Consider the following 21,555-nt stretch of genomic DNA (forward strand, 5'->3'; position numbering starts at 1 on the left):
AGGAACCATGAAGGTTGTGTCGTACATGATGGTCCACCATCTCTGTGCCCAGAGCTGTAACAACTTTATGGAAGTGACTCTTACACTTTACATGGCTCCATATCACAAAACAAGCACCGTGAAAGTGCGAAGAGACTAACATTGGACGTTGCATTGGCCAGCAAAAACTCGAACTCATCCCAATCGACCATCTTTGAAATGAATTGGAATGCGTAATTACAGCAAGGCAGAACGGCCCTATTCGTTTGTGGAGCTTACGAACACTTAAAAGGAGTAGCGCATAGTACCACCACTTTATATCGGAAATTAGTAGTGTGTGTGTGTCAATATGTAAATAAATATGATTAACAACACCGAGATGTCTTTACGAAATCAAATAGCACAGTTATTAATTTCATGTGCTGTATGAAACTTTGAGAAATATATTGAACATTTAGCATATACCTATAGAGTACTGGGACACCAAACTCCCTGGAAAGTAGTGATTATTCCAGAGGTCCCATAACAGATCGAAAACAGTATATACAGTAGACTGTCGAAATAACGGCACCTCAATATTTGAACATTCTAGCTAACGGCACAATGAGATCGGATGTTTACATACAGCGCAGATGTCTTGCATTGCCGAAAAAAGAAAACAGCAAGTTACGTGATTACTGTAATCGTTTAAGTTCTTCGTTTTGAAAGTGAATTCTGTACTGATATCACGGATTATACCGCTGTTTTACATTCATTTTAAATTAAAAACTCCTCACAATGCTCCTAAAGTTAATAAACCTTATACAGAAAGAAAAGAAGAACAACATTAAAGCTTGGCGACAAACGTAATAGAAAATAGAACGGGCGTAAGAAGGAGTGTATTAATGGCAGAATATAACATGCTTATGTTTTTTATGTAAAGTTAATGAAACTGCATTCTTAATCTCTGTATATCTTATTTAGCCTCATTATTTCTGCATTAAATATATTAAAAATAAAACTTTCTAGATAACGGGGAAAAAATCGAAATAACGGCATCTGAAAGTCTGATTTCAGAATAACGGCATTATGAAACAAAATGAGAGGAGAAAAGGACCTCGTCCGTTTCTTGTCTCCTTATCTGAACATGCTCATTGCATGTCTTCGACAGATAGCTAGCAAAAAGAGTAATACCAAAAATCAACTGTTAGAAACTTCGTATGCCAATGGAAGACAGAAGCTAACTTCAGAATTAATCCCAAATGAGAAAAGATCACCAACAGCCCCAGAATATGGTGTGGGTTGAAAAATCAAAAAAGTACCCTCAATGAGCTAAATCGAGAGACAGACAATAGAACTTGGAAAAAAGCAAGACAAACAACCATCAGAAAAACATTTCAGAGAAGAGATCAAACAGTCGCGCAGACGCCCGTAAGCCAAAGCTGTTTCACAACAACACACATCATGCTTCTGTCCTGGTGCAGAGAACGGAAGCATTGGACATACGAGAAGTGGCAGAACGTGACTTGCAGCAATGAATCACGCCACACTGTTCAAGTATTAGTTGGACGCACTTATGTGTGACTTTGTGATCACTGAATGATGACTACTTACCTAATACCGTGTGAGCCACTGTTCTCACGGATAACAGCCATTATTCGCCTAGGCATTGACTCCGCTAGAAGTGTGTGTGTGTGTGTGTGTGTGTGTGTGTGTAAAGGGCGGCACCTAGAACGTCTGTTCAACTCCGCCTCGTGTCACTGTGAAGATCAGAATCAACTGTAAATGGACCAGAAATGTGTTGGTGTAGGTTTCGCGTATTGCGTGTGTTCTGTTATTCTCTTCTGGCCACTTGGCTAAACAGAAGTACCAATCACCTGGAGATATGATTCTGGATTCTCGTCCACACCACGGGAAGATGGGCCAGTCCCAGTAAAGCACGCACTCTTTCAAAAGAGACTCTTTTAGTTACTTCAAAAATCCAGTTATTCATCAAATTGTAGCAGGGTGCTTAATGATCTTGTAATAACTGAGAGCAAAGTGGAAGAGAAAATGTTGAAGTTAAACGTAAGAAAAGCACCTGGGGTGGATGGGATCTATCCAGTTATATTAGAGGCGGCGGCAAAGCAACTAAGCAAACCCTTAGCCATAATTATGAGAGCATCCTTGGACTCAGGGGAGGTTCCCACGGACTGGAGATGTGCAAATGTATCCCCAATTCACAAAGGGGAATCAAAGGGTGACACGAGTAATTACAGACCAGTTAGTTTAACTTCTGTTCCGGGTAAAATAATGGAGTCGCTGGTTAAAAATGCATTGCAGGATCATCTAGACAAGACTGCAGCAATAATTCAGACACAGCATGGGTTTGTTAAGGGAAAATCTTGTCTGACAAATTTGATAGGATATTATGATGTGGTTACAAAGGAACTGGATGCAAAAAATAATTTTGATATCATATATTTGGATTTCAGGAAAGCTTTTGACACTGTTGCGCATGGAAGACTATTGTACAAATTGGAGCAGAATGGTATTAAGGGTAAGTTGCTACAATGGATGAAAGGATGGTTAAGTGCGAGAAGACAGAGGGTGGTAATCAATGGGTGCTGCTCTTCTTGGACTAATGTTATTAGTGGAGTCCCACAGGGTTCGGTGTTAGGTCCACTGTTGTTTTGTATATTTATCAATGATATTGATGAAGGTATATCAGGCTTAATGTCGAAGTTTGCAGATGATACAAAGGGTGGAAGGGTTGTTAATGACAGTAATGGCAGTGTGCTACTGCAACAGGATCTAGATAATTTGGGAAGATGGGCTAAGAAGTGGCAACTGAAGTTTAACCTTGACAAATGCAAAGTACTGCATATGGGTAGAAGTAACCCCAGAGAAACGTACCAACTGTGTGGTACTACACTTAAGGTGGTAGAAAATGAAAAAGACCTGGGAGTAATTGTGCAGTCAGATATGAAGTTCTCTGAGCAATACAGACAGGCTGCCAGGGCAGGTCATGGGGTTTTGTCAATGATATATAGGAATTTTGCTAGCAAGGAAAAGGAGGTGATTATCCCTCTGTATAAGGCAATGGTCAGGTCACGCCTTGAGTACTGCGTACAGGTCTGGAGGCCTCATTTCAGGAAGGATGTAGATTTACTTGAGCATGTACAGAGAAGGGCAACAAGATTGGTGAGGGGAATGAAGGGATCCTGTTACCAAGAGAGGCAAATTGCAGTGGCTGGAGACTAGGCATCTGCGCGGTGATCTGATTGAGGTGTATAAGGCCTTGAATGGGTTGAGCACGCTGAATTCTGATGGGATCCTTCCAATTGTTCAGATTACGAACCTAAGGGGGCATATATTCAAATTAAGAAAAGACAGATGTAGAATAGATGTGCGGAAATTTGCCTTTAGCCAGCGGGTGGTTAATTGCTGGAACAAACTTCCATCTGTCGTTGTGGAAGTTGATAGGTTGAATAAATTTAAGGAGGAACTGGACAGGCATTTGGAGGGAATGGTGTGATTTTTTTTTTTTTTTTTGGCTGATGCTACATAAGCTCATACATTTGATTTCTTGCATCACATGCCACTACTACTACTACTACTACTACTACTATTTCTTCCACTAACTCTAGAAACTGCGCGCTATCACACTTGCTTTAACATCTTGTACTGCAAAAACATATTCCTGAAGGGTTCGTTCCCACATTTCTTTTAATAATTCATATTTCTCGATTCCTTTTGAACCTCATATACCATAAGTTTTGGGCTAGGGTTCTTTGGAGTTTCAATCCTCAGACCAAATTCCTTCATATCAGCCATAGAAACAAGTGCTGGAAAACCCCATCCTTGTCTTATTTTCCTTGTCTTCTTAACTTTTACTTTTTTCATACTTGGCCTATTTCTTCTGTAATTTTTTTTCTCAACCTCTTCGCTTTTCTTTATCTCATCCTTATCCGCTTTGACTAAGGCCACAGCAGGATCATTTTCATGCTCCTTTTCATTACCTATATCAATTTTCAAAATAGAGGTAAATTGTTGCTCCTGACTTTGAGCCAATGACTGACAATCTCTAATTCTATATGACAAAACCTTATTTTTTTATTTTGTACATATAACTTAATGGCTTAGTCTTCGAGTGTGGCATAGTTTGTTTGTTTGTTGTTTGTTATTTGGTTTTTAGGAGCATTAGCAACTAAGGCCATATTGCTCCGGGAATATGCGGTGGTCATTCCTGACCTTTCCGCATCCTCCGTATTTGGTGGTGACGGGCTCGAACCCCGGTCTAATCAAGAAGCGTGTGCTACGCACTGCTGCTCCTTCCCACCTGGATACGGAGGCGCCCATATGTACTCTGTGACGAAATGCAGAACTAGTGCACAGCCAGAAAAAAAAGTGTAATGTATGGTTAATGTAGTATTGTGCTTTGTTCTGTTGTTGTGTCTGGCTGCTTGGCAGCGGAGCCCCTAGTGGGACCCTACGTTGCCCGCCACAACCACTGGGAGGTGAGCCAGGCTGCCCATTATAATCTGGCTAGCCTCTGCAAGGGTTGCCTGAGCTTCCTGACAGAGGCCATTAAAAAAAATGGAGTGTGTCCCACATGGTCAACATACTATTCATGGCCGCGCGAGTCACCCTGTTAGCATCACAAAAAAAAAAAAAAAAAAAAAAATGTATGTGCGCCGAGCACGCTTAGCGGAAGTTAAGTGAAACTTCTTTAGGCGAATATTTATCACTGGACCGAGGATCCCGTATTGACCGTATGAATGCAGTAGGCGACGAATCTGCATGAATGGGAACCTCGGAGATATGAGATGTTCCATTACCAAATATAGTTTCGGCAAGTGCTGTGGCATCGATGATATTTAAAACCATTTGACTTCGATAGAGCCGGAATCACTTTGTTCTTGAGAGAGTCACGACAGCTGTTACAGGCTGACATTTTACTTATTATTATTATATCCGTTTATTAAAAATAGCAAGTATTTGCTTTCACCCCTTATACACAGCCGACCGGCTAGAAGGGTGTACAAAATGCAAGAATTGCAATTATATACAATATGAGAAGGGTGTACAAAAATGCACGAATACAATTATTTACAATATTTACACAAGTGCGTATATTTACAATATTGTTTACAAATTCACTCATTGTCAAGATTATAGTTGAAGTAAGCAGTGCGCTTCTGAGATGCTCTTCACTCTATGCTGCTTGCTTTCGGAGTATTTCACAGGGTCTATTGTCAATGAATTGAAAAGGTTCACTGCGTTGTTTGGGAAGAAATTCTTCAGACAGCACAGGTTGCACAGTATAGAATGCAACGGTAGGTAGGGACTGTCATTACTGCGTCCAGCACGTGGAGTAGAGATAAGTCCTCGAAGACTGGAGGCGTCAATCACACCGGTAAGCATCTGAGAAAGAAGAAGAATATTCCTGGATGCAATGTGAACTCTCCAGGGACTTACATCCTCATTTGGAAATGCTATTTGAAGATCTCGAGCTGCTACAATCGCCACATCGTACTTGAACCAAAGCCGATCACACACGGAACACACTGAACCGAAATCATTATCCAGGAATATAGGTTTAAACTGTGCGTGGATGCTCCGGTGTTTCTTAAAATCCTCTTGCTTACGCCTGCTACGTGTTGCACGAAATGATGGAGTACTTTTGGCAGTTGGTTTTGGCTTCTTCGCTTTTCGTTTATGACTGGGTTTCGAGGACTTTTCATCGTTTTCATTTGCAGTATCAACTTCCATGACTCTTTCTTCCAAATTCACTTCTAACATTTCTGGGGAGATGTAAGGCTTCTTTGTTCTTCTCCAGCTTCTTTGTTCAATCCATCTCGCTGTAATTTCTTCCGCTATCGAAATAGCTTAGTTCTCTCCTTTGTACTAAATGGAGGTGATTTCGGTGGTGGCATTGCACGTATACATGCTAAATACCTTACAATGCTCACTATTAGTCTTCGACATGTTGAATTGTAATTCCCCCCCCCCCTTCGTAATTGGGCTCCTCCGTAGCCAGGTGGGCAGGAGCAGCAGTGCATAGCACACGCTTCTTGATTAGACCGGGGTTCGAGCCCGTTACCACCACCAAATACGGAGGATGCGGAAAGATCAGGGAATGACCACCGCATATCCTCGGAGCAATATGGCCTTAGTTGCTAATGCTCCTAAAAACCCAACAACAACATCCTTCGTAATTTTTTTATTAAATACGATGAAGAATGACGAAAGAAATGGCATGATGCAATTAGTAGGGGATCCTGCGTCGCTCGCGCCTGGTACGGAGTGGCACAATGGTGTTGGAGGAGGGGGGGATGAATCATTTTGTGTTGCATTTTCTTGGGAATTTTTTGTCAATCCACGAACGCATTGCACGTATACGTGCTCTATACGCCTTACAACGCCCACTTAACCCCTCGCTTTACAATTGGTTCACTGTACGATAAAATCACTTTATAACGGACGCTCCATATGTCATTTGATTTTTAGGAGCATTAGCAACTAAGGCTATATTGCTCCGGGGATAATGCGGTGGTCATTCCCTGACCTTACCGCATCCTCCGTATTTAATGGTCACGGGGTCGAACCCCGGTCTAATCAAGAAGCGTGTGCTACGCACTGCTGCTCCTGCCCACCTGAATACGGAGGCGCCTGTGACGCTCCATAACAATATATCCTTCACTATACGATAATGTAGTAAACGCCGGTCATTGTGATCACGTTTACGAATTGAATTATATTGGTTTAACGGCGATTCTAGTGAGCGAAAATATAAGGAATATTATCCATAGGCTATAACAGTAAAGATAAAAGCACAGATTTACATTATTATTATTATTATTATTATTATTATTATTAGCCATATGGTGCAAGGAAGCCTGAGGCTTATGCTGCACCAGCAAAAAAAAAAAAAAAAAAATTCTGAATTACCCTGAGAGAGAGAGAGAGGGTCATCAAGAAAAAGAAGAATGATGATATCCAGCTCAGGACCCTGGGTGTGCCAAGCCCATACTTGCCAGATGTGAGCCCATTATCATACCAATTAACAAATTTAAATGATACGTGAAAATCGGAAGAATATTTTTCCACAGGTTAACAAAAGAGAAAATAAATAAATAAGGACAAAAACTCAAGTAAACCAGCTGGTCACCCTCCAAATTATTAGCTGTACTTAACGCTGTTTAAGTTCGGTGATCGCACAAAAACCGGGATATTTATCATGGTACAATAGTTGGTTATAAAAAGTACCTGTAATGCATTTACTTATGGGAATGGTCGCATTTTCGTTGTTTTTTTGTCAATCCACGAACGCAAGTTACTGTCATCTGAAAACTGCCTGGGGCGCGCCTAAAGAAGTTTTACTTCCATAAGAATTTCTGGAGATTGATCCGAGTCTTTCTTATCTCCATGAACTCCTCCCACACATCGTTTTCAATTCCAGAAATTGACCTTGACTAGATTCTTCAACGTACACTATTGCTTCCTTTAACTAGATTTGTTCCTCATGTACTTCTTACATTTCCACCTCTGTCAATGATCCATCTGACCCGAATGAGGACTCCTCCTCAACCCTTTCATCTCTCATAGTGACAAGCCTGAGATCAATCCAATCTACAAAGGATTGATTGTGCTCACCAACACTCCTTTCCAGGACTTTTAGTAAAACACTAAATACAATATAAAATTTCAAAACTATAAAACTTTAAAGCTCACAATATTACAAGTCCGGATCATTTATTCACTTCGGTCCTCTCAGTCTCGGCAAATTTTTCGGTTGGCCCCTCTAAACGTTCATATGGTCTCAAGCGCGCGCGCATGCACACACACACACACACACACACACACACACAAAAGAGTGTAAAATACAAATCTCGTCGCTTGCACTAAGTTCATAAAAAGCGATATGGGGACGTCCTAGTTTAATAAGAGAACTACGCATAACCTTATGGGAGGAGTGGAACAAATTCCTGTCTCCACATACCAAGAACTTGCAGAATGAGCTCTCCCCGCCAGAGAGTTATCGATATCATCAAAGCCAGTGGAACTGAAACTTGATATTACAGTAAATGCCTTTCATCTAACCAGACATTATATATATTTTTTTCCCTCCCATTTGTAGCTGAATACATGCTGGAGGGCATTGTGTACAGTATATCGAAATGTCCAAATTATGCGTTATTGTTTCAGGTAGCTAGAGTGTTGTTTGTGGAGTTTGCGTATTGGCTACATTGATCCTATTTCTTCAGTTCCTTTGATGTTATGTGGGATCTTCTTGTTGTGTATTATTTCATTCAGCTCTGCATTCATCGACCGATGTGTCTGTTGGGCGAGTTGAGAAACCCTAAATTATTCACAGAGAACACTGAGATCCTACTCCTACCGGATGAGTTCGTGTAACTACAGTCCCAACTGAAAACGAACACAAGAATTCCTAATGGTTCAAATGGCATTCAAACATTCTTCTTGAATTTTTTATACCAGTTCTCACTATTTGTTATTTTTTTTTTTTTCGAAAATGAACCGATTTACCTTTCTTTCAGCACTCACATGCAAGATCTAAAAGACGTAACTCGAGATGTACATTATGAAAACTATAGAGCCCAATACATAACCAAAATATCTCAGCAGGCCGCCAGAGAAAGAAAGTAAGTACTAAATAATCAGCAATGAATTTAATAGTATCTGTTTTTATTTTATTGCCTTAAAGCCAAAGTTGATGGCAAGAATCGTACAAGACAAGATTGTGTGATTCTGTTTGTCTAGTTCAGGGGTAGCGAACCAATGGAACGCGTACCCAAAAAAAATTTCAAACTTCATGCAGTGATTTGTTTGAAGTCGGCGTGGCGAGACGTACTGACAAAATTGTGAAACGAGATTAAGAAAAAAATTTGTATATTTCACACCAGAACATAAGTTACTGATAAAGTTATATGAGATATATTATCCACATTCAGTATTTAGTGTAGTCTCCTTCATTGTCAATTACGGTTTGTATGTGGCGTGGAGATTGGAGATTATGTTTCATTAATTCCCATAAATTCTCATAAATATTTTAATTGCTATTTGTCCTCTACAGATTGTTTAGAATGTCAGCTCAACCAGCAAAGAAACAAAAACATTCAAATGAAGAGGGGAGTAGCAGATAATTTTAAGAATCTTGGAGTGAAAGATTTGCATTGATTAAGAAGGATAACAAAGCATTATGCGTTTTGTGTTCTGAAACGCGAGGGTAGTTTTTTTAAAATATGTAGCCAATTTTGGCACACGATTTAGCCAATTTGGTGTTCTGGGCACGCAAGGATAGTATTTTAAAAGATTTAGTCAATTTTGGCACACACCCTTAAAAAGTTTCGCCACCCCTGGTCTAGTCGTGATAACTGAAAACAACAGTAGAACCTAAATTATCCGACGGTGGATTAACAGTGTTCTCTGAAGTCTAGCTCATCCCACTCAGATTTCAGTAATCTTTCAGTTTCACTACTGTGCGGTTAATTTTAACATTCTCTCAGTTTTTTTTTTTTTTTTTTCTATTTGCATCCAAAGGAGTATTCTTTATATTAAACAAAAATTAAGTTTATCAATAAACATGACAAAGTCTCAACTTCAATGCTTTAATGAGAGGAAAATACAAGTGAACAAATTATACACAAAATAAACTGTATTGCTAAAAGTAAACGGGCACCATAATGTTCAATGAACGTTTCATTCACACAATATTTAAAAGCTAATATTATTAGCCTTTAAATATTGTATAAACAAAATACTGTAAATTAAGGCCAAAGATGGGTGATAGCTTCGGCCTTAATTACGTACTGTATCTCATCAGTAGACTCTGAACCAATTTTTGATAATGCAAGGCCGTATTTTGATTTATCTCATTCAGCCAAGCGATAGATTCGACTACTGACTGCCGGTGGGTTGGTCTGGTCCGAAGCCGACAATACTCGCTGGGAATGAGCCTTTCAGAATCCACCTATCGGTACGGGTAATCGGGCCGGGACAGCAGAGGGACGCTTATTAGTTGTCCTGATTCTGGTCTGAACAAGACCGTCAGCTGCCAAGGAAAGGAGCAGAAAGGACTAACAGTACAGAAAGTGAAAGGGGAATAGAAAGAGAAGATCCCCTCCTAGATTAGAGAGAAGCAGCAACCGATAGTAAGTAAAAACACCTTCAAGAAGGGTGTGGTTCGAATAGCCCACAGCGGCCCAGAGAACAGGCTAAAGAAGATCGACATCTAAGCCCGCCTGCTGGAGCAGCACGGATGCAGCGTCCCACGCAGAAAAAAGTCCAAACGTCAGAATTTCACTCGGAAGAGAGTGGAAAATTCGCGGAGCAGGAAAGAATTCCACTTCGTTAGCAAGTAGCAGGCCACCAGATGGGAAGAACTAACAGGATCCAAGCAAAAAGCAAGAAAATTCAAAATAGACTACCAGCAGAGCAGAATCTCGGGACGAACCTGGGAGAGGGATATATCAACCAATCCACCATAGCTGACAACTTTCAACTAATTCAGCAAGGTAGAGAGGTTGTACCCTTTCACAGTAAGATCACACAGCAGCATAAGCTGCTGTCAGCAGTTCCCACCCGGAAACCGGGACAGCAGATGGTGCAGTCACAAGCACGACGAACCAAAAGTATTGGATACTCGTACCTTGTCACCAGGAATACTAATAAAAACATACAGAGAACGAACCTCATCTTCATCTTACTAAATGAAATTGTCTGCAAGGCTCCTTGCCAACCTGTCCAAACAACCCCCCTTAAATGCTTTTACCAAAATGTTGTTGTTATTTGTTATTTGGTTTTTAGGAGCATTAGCAACTAAGGCCATATTGCTCCGGGAATATGCGGTGGACATTCCCAGACCTTTCCGCATCCTCCGTATTTGGTGGTGACGAGCTTGAACCCAGGCCTAATCAAGAAGCGTGTGCTACGCACTGCTGCTCCTTCCCACCTGGCTACGGAGGCGCCTTACCAAAATGTACGCAGCATCAGTAATAAACTATACCCTCTACAAACCATCATGTTACTATTTGAATATCAGTTCATCTGCTTAACTGAAACCTAATTATCACACCAAAGACAACTGGATGTAACAGTTCAGCCTTATTTATACCTCAGCCTCCATAACTCCAGAGATAACAGACGTGGCGGAGGAATTACCTTACTATACTCGTCAAGTTACAAACAATCGATGCAAATCGGATAACTTTGTAGCTCTGAGTGCCACGTTCAGAAAGCATCCCATACATCTCCAAATCTGTCTTGAGTATCTTCCCCTGATCATACAGAAGATTCAAGTAAACCTCTAGCATGGATGGCAGTCAATACCAACCTACTTGACACCCTGTTTAAAATGCAAACAGCTCTCAACAACGATCTCAACTGGATATAATTTTCTTTGATGTATCTGCTGCTTATGATAGGCCCTCAATCTCTGCTGTGATTTACATTTTGGAGAAATACTTTGGTATTACAGGAACCCTATTAAAAATCACCAACCTAATTGTTACGCCCAGGCAGCTGCTCATCAACCATAAATCTTTCAGGCAGGTGTGCATTGTATGACGTGGAGTACCACAGGATGTTCTATCCAGTTTACTGTTCGCTCCCTCTCAACGTACAAAAATCAAATTATTATTTTAGGGTTACCCGTAATTAAATACATTAACCCGTATTTGTGTCTGTAAATTGCGTATGTTCTATGGTTGATTTGCCTGTTTTGCTGGACGAAAAAAACCCCAGTTACTGGGGAGAAAAACCTTGCTATCTACGCCTGAGACCAACTAACTCAGCCACGGAGTGAAAAAAGCCCATTAAAGTTCCTCGCGTCATCGACGAGATTTGAACCCAGGCCTTTTCCACCCGGTGTGGGGAGGACGGTGACGATACCACTGTGCTACCGCGCAGACCCTCTCAACGTACAAAAAAAAAAAAAAAAAAATTACTGTATTAGTGTTACCCGTAAATGATTACATTAACCCGTATTCGTGTCTGTAAATTGCGTGTGTTCTCTGGTCGATTTGCCTGTTTTGCTGGACGAAAAAAACCCAGTTTCTGAGGGAAAAACCTTGCTATCTACGCCTGAGACCGACTAACTCAGCCACGAAGCGAAAAAAGCCCACTAAAGTTCCTCGCGTCATCGACGGGATTCGACCTCGGGCCTTTTCCACCCGGTGTGGGAAGGACGGTGACGATACCACTGTGCTACCCACGCAGACCCTCTCAATGTACAGTGATTTCTCGTCCTACGCGGACGACCTCAAATTGTATATAACTTCTAATGACGCTGCACAGACACCTCGTAATTTATCGATTCGCTACACTAATTGGCAGCCCCGTAGCTTATTTACAAGAAATAGGTCTGGAACCTAGTATATCCAAATCAGCTCAACTCACCTTTACCAAAAAGACAATGAAGAATGATATCAAAGCCTCTCATAACGGTTCGCAAATACAGAAAGTGAAATCTCACACAGACCTTGGCTTAACATGGGATGAAGGTCTCACCTTTCAGAGTCATTTCTCCACAATGAAAAATAAAACGTGCCCTACAATATGAGCAATTCGCAGGAGCTGACGAATCTACTCAACGTGGAAGTAATCGTGAGATACGTCCAACAGTGCCTACAACTAATTGCACTCTACTCATCTCCAATCTAGTCTTCTGTCCCACTGTCTTATATAAGCAGATTTCTCGCAGTCGAGTACTGGACAGCGAGATGGATGACTAGGGTAATAGGCAACCCATTCACCATCTCAAAAGCAGTATCATATACAAACCTACTCATCCCTCCCTGCCGATTTTGCATAGCATCGAACAAGAACCTCTTAATTTCTCAAATCCTTGCCAGAGTAATTGACGGAGCAAGTCTTCAAGGCCTCATCTCTACCCAACGAATGCAGTCCTAGTAACCCCCCCCCCACCTTCCATTAAGGTCTGTGATAAACAAACTTTCTTGCCTAAAGAATCTTTTCCCAAGGAATACAGTAAACTTGTTCAATTCACTGAAAATAGTTCCAACGAAATACTGTCATAGCAAACAATACAGAGTAAAGATTCTTTCCGAAGCCTACAACTCAGTACAATTATAAAATGGGAGCATCCCGAAGTAAACTCAGTATTTTTTCAGCTTTGCCCCACCTAAACTTCTAGGATTAGAAGGTAGAACAAGCGGTAGTAGTAGCAGGACCCTCTTACCAAGAGAGGCTTAAGTTCTGCAAATTGCAGCAGCTGGAGACTAGGCACCTGCGAAGTGATCTGATTGAAGTGTATAAGGCCTTGAATAGGCAGAGCACGCTGAATTCTGATGGGATTCTTCCACTTGTTCCGATTACGAACCTAAGGGGGCATAAATTCAAACTGAGGAAAGACAGATGGAGAATAGATGTGCGGAAATTTGCCTTTGGCCAGCGGGTGGGTAATTGCTGGAACAAACTTCCATCTGTCGTTGTGGAAGTTTATAGGTTAAATAAATTTAAGGAGGAACTGGACAAACATTTAGAGGGAACTGTGTTGTAATTTTTTTTTTTTTTTTTTTTTTTTGGCTGATGCTGCATAAGCTCATACATTTCCTTTCTTGCATCACATGCCACTACTACTACTACTACTACTATTCAAATCTTATCGAAATCAAGAAACATTAAATTAATGTCTAACCACAATTTTTTGTAAAATATTATAAATAAATTTTGAATATTATTGTAAATATTGTGAATAATAGTTATGCCTTTTTTGTACACCCTTCTAGCCAGTCGGCTGTATAATAGCGGTGCAAACAAACCTTTGCTGAAATATACAGATGAATAATAATAATAATAACAACAAAAATTCAATCCGATAGTGACAAACTTCCTAGGAGAAATGATTGCGAAATGGAGTACCACCAGGCCAATCCCCATCAGGAGAGGAATCTTTCAGGGATGCCCTGAGCCCATTGTGGTTCTGTCTAGCACTTAATCCGCTATCCATCATGTTCAACAGTAGCAAGTACTGATATAACCTCAACGAAGGAAGGAAGAACCTGTACACCCCACCCACCTGATGTACATGGATGACATCAACCTCTACGCGGGAACCTAGAAGCACCTCCAGCAACTACTCCGGATCACCGAAGAATCCAGCAATGATATTAGAATGGATTTTGGTCTAGACAAATGCAAAACCCACACACTGCACTGTACTAAGGAAAATTAGTCAACCGAAACCACCAGCTGCAGAAGGGTAAAGAGACCGAAGCCATGGGAGAGGCCTACAAATACTTGGGAATGATGCAGGTTCAGCAGTTACAGCACAAGGAAATTAAGGCCTGCCTGACCGTAAAATACCATCAGAGACTCAGAAGCCTGCTGAAAGTAAAGCTGAACGGAGGGAACACAGTTAAAGCCATAAACACCTATGCAGTCCTAGTGCTAACATACTCCTTCTGGGTCATAGATTGGACTAACACCGAGCTGGAGGATATCATGAGAAATACAAGGACAGTGATGACTAAGAGCCGCCAACACCACCCGAAGTCAGCCGTGGAGAGACTGACAATTGCTCAGAAAGAGGGAAGAAGAGACCTCAAGGACCTGATAGAGCAACAGAAAACAGCGATTGTTATCATGAAGGAATACTTCCAGAAACACACAGCAGCAATCCGCCAGGCCATAAGGAAGACAGACAAGCGGTATACTTCACTCAACCTAAGCGAGGAGTCCTCCCCAACCAGGAGGCACAAACTAAGCTAGAAAGATGGGCAGAGAAGACACTCCATGGTAGACACTACAATGACCTCCATCAAGATCACATCGATAACATTGCTTCCAATGCATGGCTTACGAGCGTGACGCTCTTCCCCGAGACTGAAGGAGTCATGCTCGCCATCCAAGACCAGGTAATAAACACCAGAAACTAGAAAATACATGGCCAAGCGTCCGATGAGACGTGTCGACGATGCCACCTGGCCTCTGAAACAATCTAACACAGACTGAGTACACTCGTAGACGTCTCTTGCCAAAGCTATTGACCGCAACTTTTGCCCATCTCTGCTCCCACCTCTGTCAAAACCAGATGGTTCCGTTGTTACTTCAAACAAGGATAAAGCTGACATGCTAGCATCCCATTTTTCTTCCAACTCATGTATTAATGATTTTGATAAAACACCTCCCACGATTCCCAACACGATCCATTCAATGCCTCCTGTGGTCTTCCGTCAAAGGGATGTCAGAAGGATTTTGACGGATCTCAATGCTAAGAAAGGTCCACGTCCTGATGGTATTTCTATACTTGTTCTCAAAACCTGTGCTCCTGAACCTACTCCTCTTCTTTGCCGCCTTTTTTTCGCTTTCTTATTGCAAAGGTGTTTTTCCTTCTGCTTGGAAATTTTCTCATATCCAGCCATTTTCTAAAAAGAGTGACAAGTTCCTCCCATCCAGTTATCGTCCCATTGCAATTACTTCTACACTTTCTAAAGTAATATAGAAATCAATTAACCGCTAACTCTTAAAACTACCTAGAAACCTCCCGTCTGATCAACGATCGCCAGTATGGATTCCGTCAGTGCCGATCCACCGGTGATATTCTGCTTATGTTACCCATTTATGGGCAAATTCAGTGGAAAAGTTCGGTGAAACACAAGCAGTTGCTCTTGACATCTTAAAGGCTTTCAATCGTGTTCGGCATTAAGGCCTTCTAAACAAGGTTCCATCTTATGGTTTGCCAACTGTTTTTTGTAATTGGTTATCCAGTTTTCTCTCTGATAGCTCACTGAGGGTGATGGTAGATGGTTCTCTGTCTTCTAACTACTCCACTAATGCTGGTGTCGCTCAAGGTTCAGTTCTTTCCCCCACTCTTTTCCTCTTGTATATTAATGACCTTCTTCCATTGACTGGAAATCCTATCCATAGTTATGCCGATGATAGCACATTGTATTCCACTTTCCATTTTGAGAAACCTTGCCCTGCTCAATCATCTTCAACTTCTCGAATATTCGCTACCAATTCTTTAAATGCCGATCTCCAGGTAATTCTCTAGTGGGGCAAAGACAACTTAGTTGATTTCAATCCTTCTAACACTCAGTCTTGTCTTATATCTCACAAAAGGGATTGTTATCTTTGGTAACACTCCAATTTATAGGCAAGTTGATATATCTCTTTTGTGGATTACCCTGACTTCTAATCTCTCTTGGCACAAGCACATTACAAATATTGCTTCCTCTGCATCTAAAAAACTTGGTGTTCTCTTTCGCTCTCGGCGTTACTTTTCTTCCGAACAGCTGCTCACTCTGTATAAATCGCAAATCCGCCCTGCCATGGAATATTGGGAATATTGTTCCCACGTCTGGGGTGGTGCCCCCAAAACCTCTCTCAGGCTTTGTAGGTTCCATTCAGAAGAGGGCAGTTAGGTAAATTAATGACTCATCGCTAACAGAGTCTCTCCACTCGCTGTCTCTTAGACGTATTGTTTCTGCTGCATGCCTTTTCCACAGATACTTCCATGAGCACTGTTCTTCTGCACTGGCTTCTATAATTCCCGCTCTCTCTTTCAAAACTGTCCGAACAGGTGCAGCCACCAGCCATTTACTGTCCAACTTCAATTTCACAGAACCAACTTTTCATTTTCCTCGTTTATTCATTCAACTCCCGTTTTCTGGAACAACCTTGCTTCCTACGCATTTCCTGAATATTACAGCCTACAGAAGTTCAAGTCTAATGTCAATAAATATCTTCTTTCGTCTTCTCAACCTCCAATCCAAGAACGGTACTAAGTACTATAGGTTTAATACGTCTAGTGTTTGGTGTTTTCATTAAACAAAAAATGTGGAATTGTTTCTTGTGAAGGCCAAATTGATGTTTTAGTTGAGCCAGTTTCGGGTCTGAATTAGTTAAATTTATCGGATGTCAATTTTGTATATTTCCGATCGTTTGCCTAAGACATAATCATTCCTCATCCTCTCTAATAGGGAACACTTTGTAAAATGAGATTAAGATTGATCTCATCACAATACGCGATTTTATGCCATTTATGAACTCATTTGCAATTCGAAAATTGTAGATCTCTTAAAGTACCATTTATAACTGACACAATATAATAGCGTAGCTTAATTTAATTTATTATGATACTTACCTTTTTATAATCTGCATTGATGTTGGAATGAATTGGATGATAATTTTAAATTTAAGTTAGCATGAATAAGTTAGGATTTAAAAACAGAATTAAAATGTGCGCAAGGAAGTAGAAGTGCAAGTCTTCGTCCTGGGTTGTCAATGTTGAAATTTGAAACGATTTTAGTTATACGGTTGGAAACAGAACGCCAATAGCCATAACAAGTGGCTTTCGTTTTACACGTCTTCAGTTGGAAATGGTAGAATGACAGTAAACGCTTGTATTTAAGAATTATTTATACGATACGCTGACGATATCCTCTTAATAGGGCACAAATCCACAATAAATGATCTTTTCACTAAATTTAATTCCATGCATAATATATTAAAATATACCCTGGAATTGGAAGAAAGGGGAAAAATTAATTTCCTAAACCTCACTATATACAGAAGCGATACAAAACTAGGAACAAGGATTTTCAGAAAAAATACTCACACGGACAAATACTTACACTTTGAATCACATCACCCCCTCAACACAAAAAAAGCAGTCCTTTATAATCAAATTTACAATGCTATAAAATACAGTTCCACACATTATGACCTTAATAATGAACTACAATATCTTACAAGTAAATTCATATCTAGGAAATATCCTATTCAATTAATCAAACTATTATCACAGTCCAAAATAATATCAACAACCCACCCAAACGCATGTCCAATAATAATCCACGTATTATCCTCCCTTACCATAGTAATTTTGCCAACCAATTCCGCCGTTTATTCAAAAGTACTGATATCACCCTTACATTCTCATCTTACAATAAACTAGGTTCATTATTCAACTCATATAAAGATACACAAAATTACCACATTAGTGCCATGAATAATATCATCTACTTAATAAAATGTCAAGATAACTTTAACGCTTGCTACATTGGTAGCACCACCACAAAATACGGTTCTACCAAAACATCAAACACACGTGCTTACTACCACTACAATAGCTTTAGGACGGGACAGTCCAATACCGAATTAGCAACACATGTTCAATCACACCCCGTTAGTAGATTCAGCCATTCCTATTATCAAATTAAAATCCAGTTTTAAAATTGTTATTATTATTATTATTATTATTATTATTATTTCATTCCACTCTTCAAGTATTAAATTCCAAACTACCCTATAACATAGCACCGGTCTGGAATCTCATGCACCTGAGATTCCCACGTGTATCCAAGGGCATCACGGGAACCTAGTCTTCCTAAATACACGCGTTTACTCTCTCATTCTACCATTGCCAACTGAAGACGTGTAAAACGAAAGCCACTTGTTATGGCTATTGGCCTTCTGTTTCCAACCGTATAACTAAAATCGTTTCAAATTTCAACATTTGACAATCAAGGACGAACTATAATAATTAATGATAGACACCAGCCAGGAATTAAACTAAAAATTTACTATACAATGAAATAATATACAATGAAATATGATGCAAATAAAATAAAACACTGATTAAATTATAGTTAAAATATAGTTAAAAACAATAAAATTAATTAAAATAAACTAGGTTAAAAGCGATAAAACAATACATTGTATTGTTTTATCGCTTTTAACCTAGTTTACAATACATTGCAATTGTATTGTTTTATCGCTTTTAACCTAGTTTATTTTAATTAATTTTATTGTTTTAAACTATATTTTAACTATAATTTAATCAGTGTTTTATTTTATTTGCATCATATTTCATTGTATATTATTTCATTGTATAGTAAATTTTTAGTTTAATTCCTGGCTGGTGTCTATCATTAATTATTATAGTATGGAAATTCCCAGCCCCATAGGCCTGTTTCAAGATAATCAAGGACGAAGACGTGCACTTCTACTTCCTTGCGCACATTTTAATTCTGTTTTTAAATCCTAACTTATTCATGCTAACTTAAATTTAAAATTATCATCCAATTTATTCCAACATCAATGCAGATTATAAAAAGGTGAGTATCATAATAAATTAAATTAAGCTACGCTATTATATTGAACTCATTTGCATAACTATAGTTTCAGATAGAAAAATTTCCAGTGTTTGTCCATTAATAAGACACATTAATATCGTATTGTTGTTAATGGTTAAGATACGTTATTTCCGTTATTAAAGTATTATTTACGTTTCTGTGTTCCTTAACTTTTGTGTGCGTTATATTGTATGAACTGGGTTAAAAGGTTAATGTTTCATAGGGCAATTACTTATATTCTCTGTCTTTCAGCAAACTACGGAGAGATTCTGGACCGAACTTTGAAGCTGTTACAGAAACCGATCGACTTCTACAACAAAAGGAAGAAGAGGTAAGAACTTTAAATCATAAGTATATCATACGTAGAGCATATTTATTAGTAACTTTAACCTTTCGTCTAGTGATTACAGATTAATAAGGAGGTTTTAAAGATTAATAAAGGGATTTTACAAATTAATAAGTGGAGGGGATTGTCCATTAATTAAATCGAAATTTTTCGAGACCATTTTTATCCCACATAACTCACTACTTAAACAGTTACTCTGTACATGTATTATAAATACCGAAATAAAGAAAAACAAGACTTTATTTACATTGACTTTATTGGAAGAAAACATGAGCTTAGCCATAAACAGACTGCATTGCCTTCTTATGACTCGTGAAGTCCTGGTTTACTCTATTTCATTATTATTATTATTATTATTTTTTTTTTTTTTTTTTTTTGTCCTCGCCTTTTCCCATTACTATATGGGGTCAGCGTTTTTACTGTTTTGGCATGCAATTTTTACAGCCGGAGGCCCTGCCTGACGCCAACCCTCACCCTTTATCCAGGCTGGGAATATGCGGTGGTCATTCCCTAACCTACCGCATCCTCCATATTTAGTGGGTACGGGATCGAACCCCGGTCTAATCAAGAAGCGTGTACTATGCACTACTGCTCCTGGCTACGGAGGCGCCACTCTATTTCATTAATACACTTTTTTATGTCATGACTCGTGAGGTCCAGGTTTACTCTATTTTATGAATACCTCAGAATACATTCTAGTCACTTTTTTCGTCCTTTAAATCGAATATTTATTGTATTTACATTTCAAATTAACTCACTACAGCAGCGAAACCAGATAATAAATCGCCAGGTGTAGAGAAAACATGACATGGCTATGTGTGGCCGCCCCAACCGATTTATTCGATTTAATGACACTAACTAGATAAGGTACAGATAGAACTAGTGTGTGGAAAAGGGGTTTGAAATAGGAAAAAAATAATAATAATAAATAACAGCATCTCTAATTGCTACTGTCGCTTATTTAAGACAAGTAAAAAAAAAATAAAAAAAAAATTCTGTTTATATTCCGGGACGACCAAACGGTCAGAGGAGTTTACAAGATACATAGAATACAAGAAACAGCACGGTATTCAGCAGTCACGGGCTTGCACCCCGGTCACTCAAAGCACGTCTCCTTATGCACCCGCGCGCCGGACCACTAGGCTACGGCGGCCTGTCATATCTTTTCATATCTGTTTGCAAACATAAATCTTTAGTTTCATTACGTCAGCTAACTTCCCCGGAACTCCAATAAGTAACGAACTACCCAAATATTTTGGCATATAAAGGTAACTGGCGGTTAGCACAAAGTCGTTACAAACAAGAATGGTGTAGGATGAGACCAAGGGAAGAGCTTACATAAAGTCAGAGAAGAAGAAGAATGACTGTAATCCAGATAAACCGCCCCAACTTCCTCCCTCCTACCGACCAATTGCTCTGCTCTCCGGTTTGGCAAGCTTCGAGAACGACTTCTGCTGTATCGCCTCTCTACTATACCGATCAGCAACTCACCTCACAATGTCAGTTTGGATTCAAGACAGGCTCCAGCACCGAAGAAGCTATACACAACTTGATTACCCAGGCTACACAGACAACTTCAAAGTATACTCTAGCCATCATGGTGGACTTTGCTGGTGCCTTCGATCGACTGTGGTGGCTCAGTGTCCTTCGGGGGCTTCGACAGGCAAACACGTCCAAGAACCTATACAATAGTCTAAAATCATATCTCAGCAATAGAAAATTACAAGTTGTAAGCAAATACCAGACTATCGCAAGATGCGTTCACCGGGGTTGCCCTCAGGACTCTGTCCTTGGGCCATTCCTCTGGTCCATTGTTCTGGACGAGTTCCTGGGGTTTGACCTGGGTGGGGCCAGACCCTTGGCCTTCGCTGATGATCTTGTCCTAGTGGTTCAAGCCGACACAAGAGCCGCACTGGAAGCAAAAGCAAATACAGCTCTGGAAAAGCTCCAAAACTGGGCAGCATTCCACAACCTCTCAATTTCTGGTGAAAAAACAAAATCGATTCTCCTCAAGGAAAGATACAAATACGCAAGCCTCCAACAATGAAGTTAAATAACATCCCCATCCGTCTCTACACAGAAGTCAAATACCTGGGAATCTACATTGACACCGGTCTTACCTTTCACTCTCATCTCAAGTACTTA

The 21,555-nt window shown here is 39.9% G+C and overlaps 1 protein-coding gene across 2 annotated transcripts in view; it reads left to right on the forward strand.

The window, feature by feature from the left end:
• Septin4 (septin 4) overlaps positions 1–21,555 on the forward strand; it is a 171,859-nt gene that overhangs the window by 138,843 nt on the left and 11,461 nt on the right. For both annotated transcript variants that reach the window (XM_090374273.1, XM_090374272.1), the window contains 2 exons: positions 8,502–8,606; positions 19,317–19,395. In XM_090374273.1, the coding sequence (XP_090230399.1) occupies positions 8,502–8,606; positions 19,317–19,395 (184 nt within the window). The remainder of the gene's footprint in view (positions 1–8,501; positions 8,607–19,316; positions 19,396–21,555) is intronic.

Source organism: Mastigoproctus giganteus, chromosome 5 (assembly GCF_048544385.1).
Source record: "Mastigoproctus giganteus isolate SK-2022 chromosome 5, ASM4854438v1, whole genome shotgun sequence".
NCBI lineage: Eukaryota > Metazoa > Arthropoda > Arachnida > Uropygi > Thelyphonidae > Mastigoproctus > Mastigoproctus giganteus.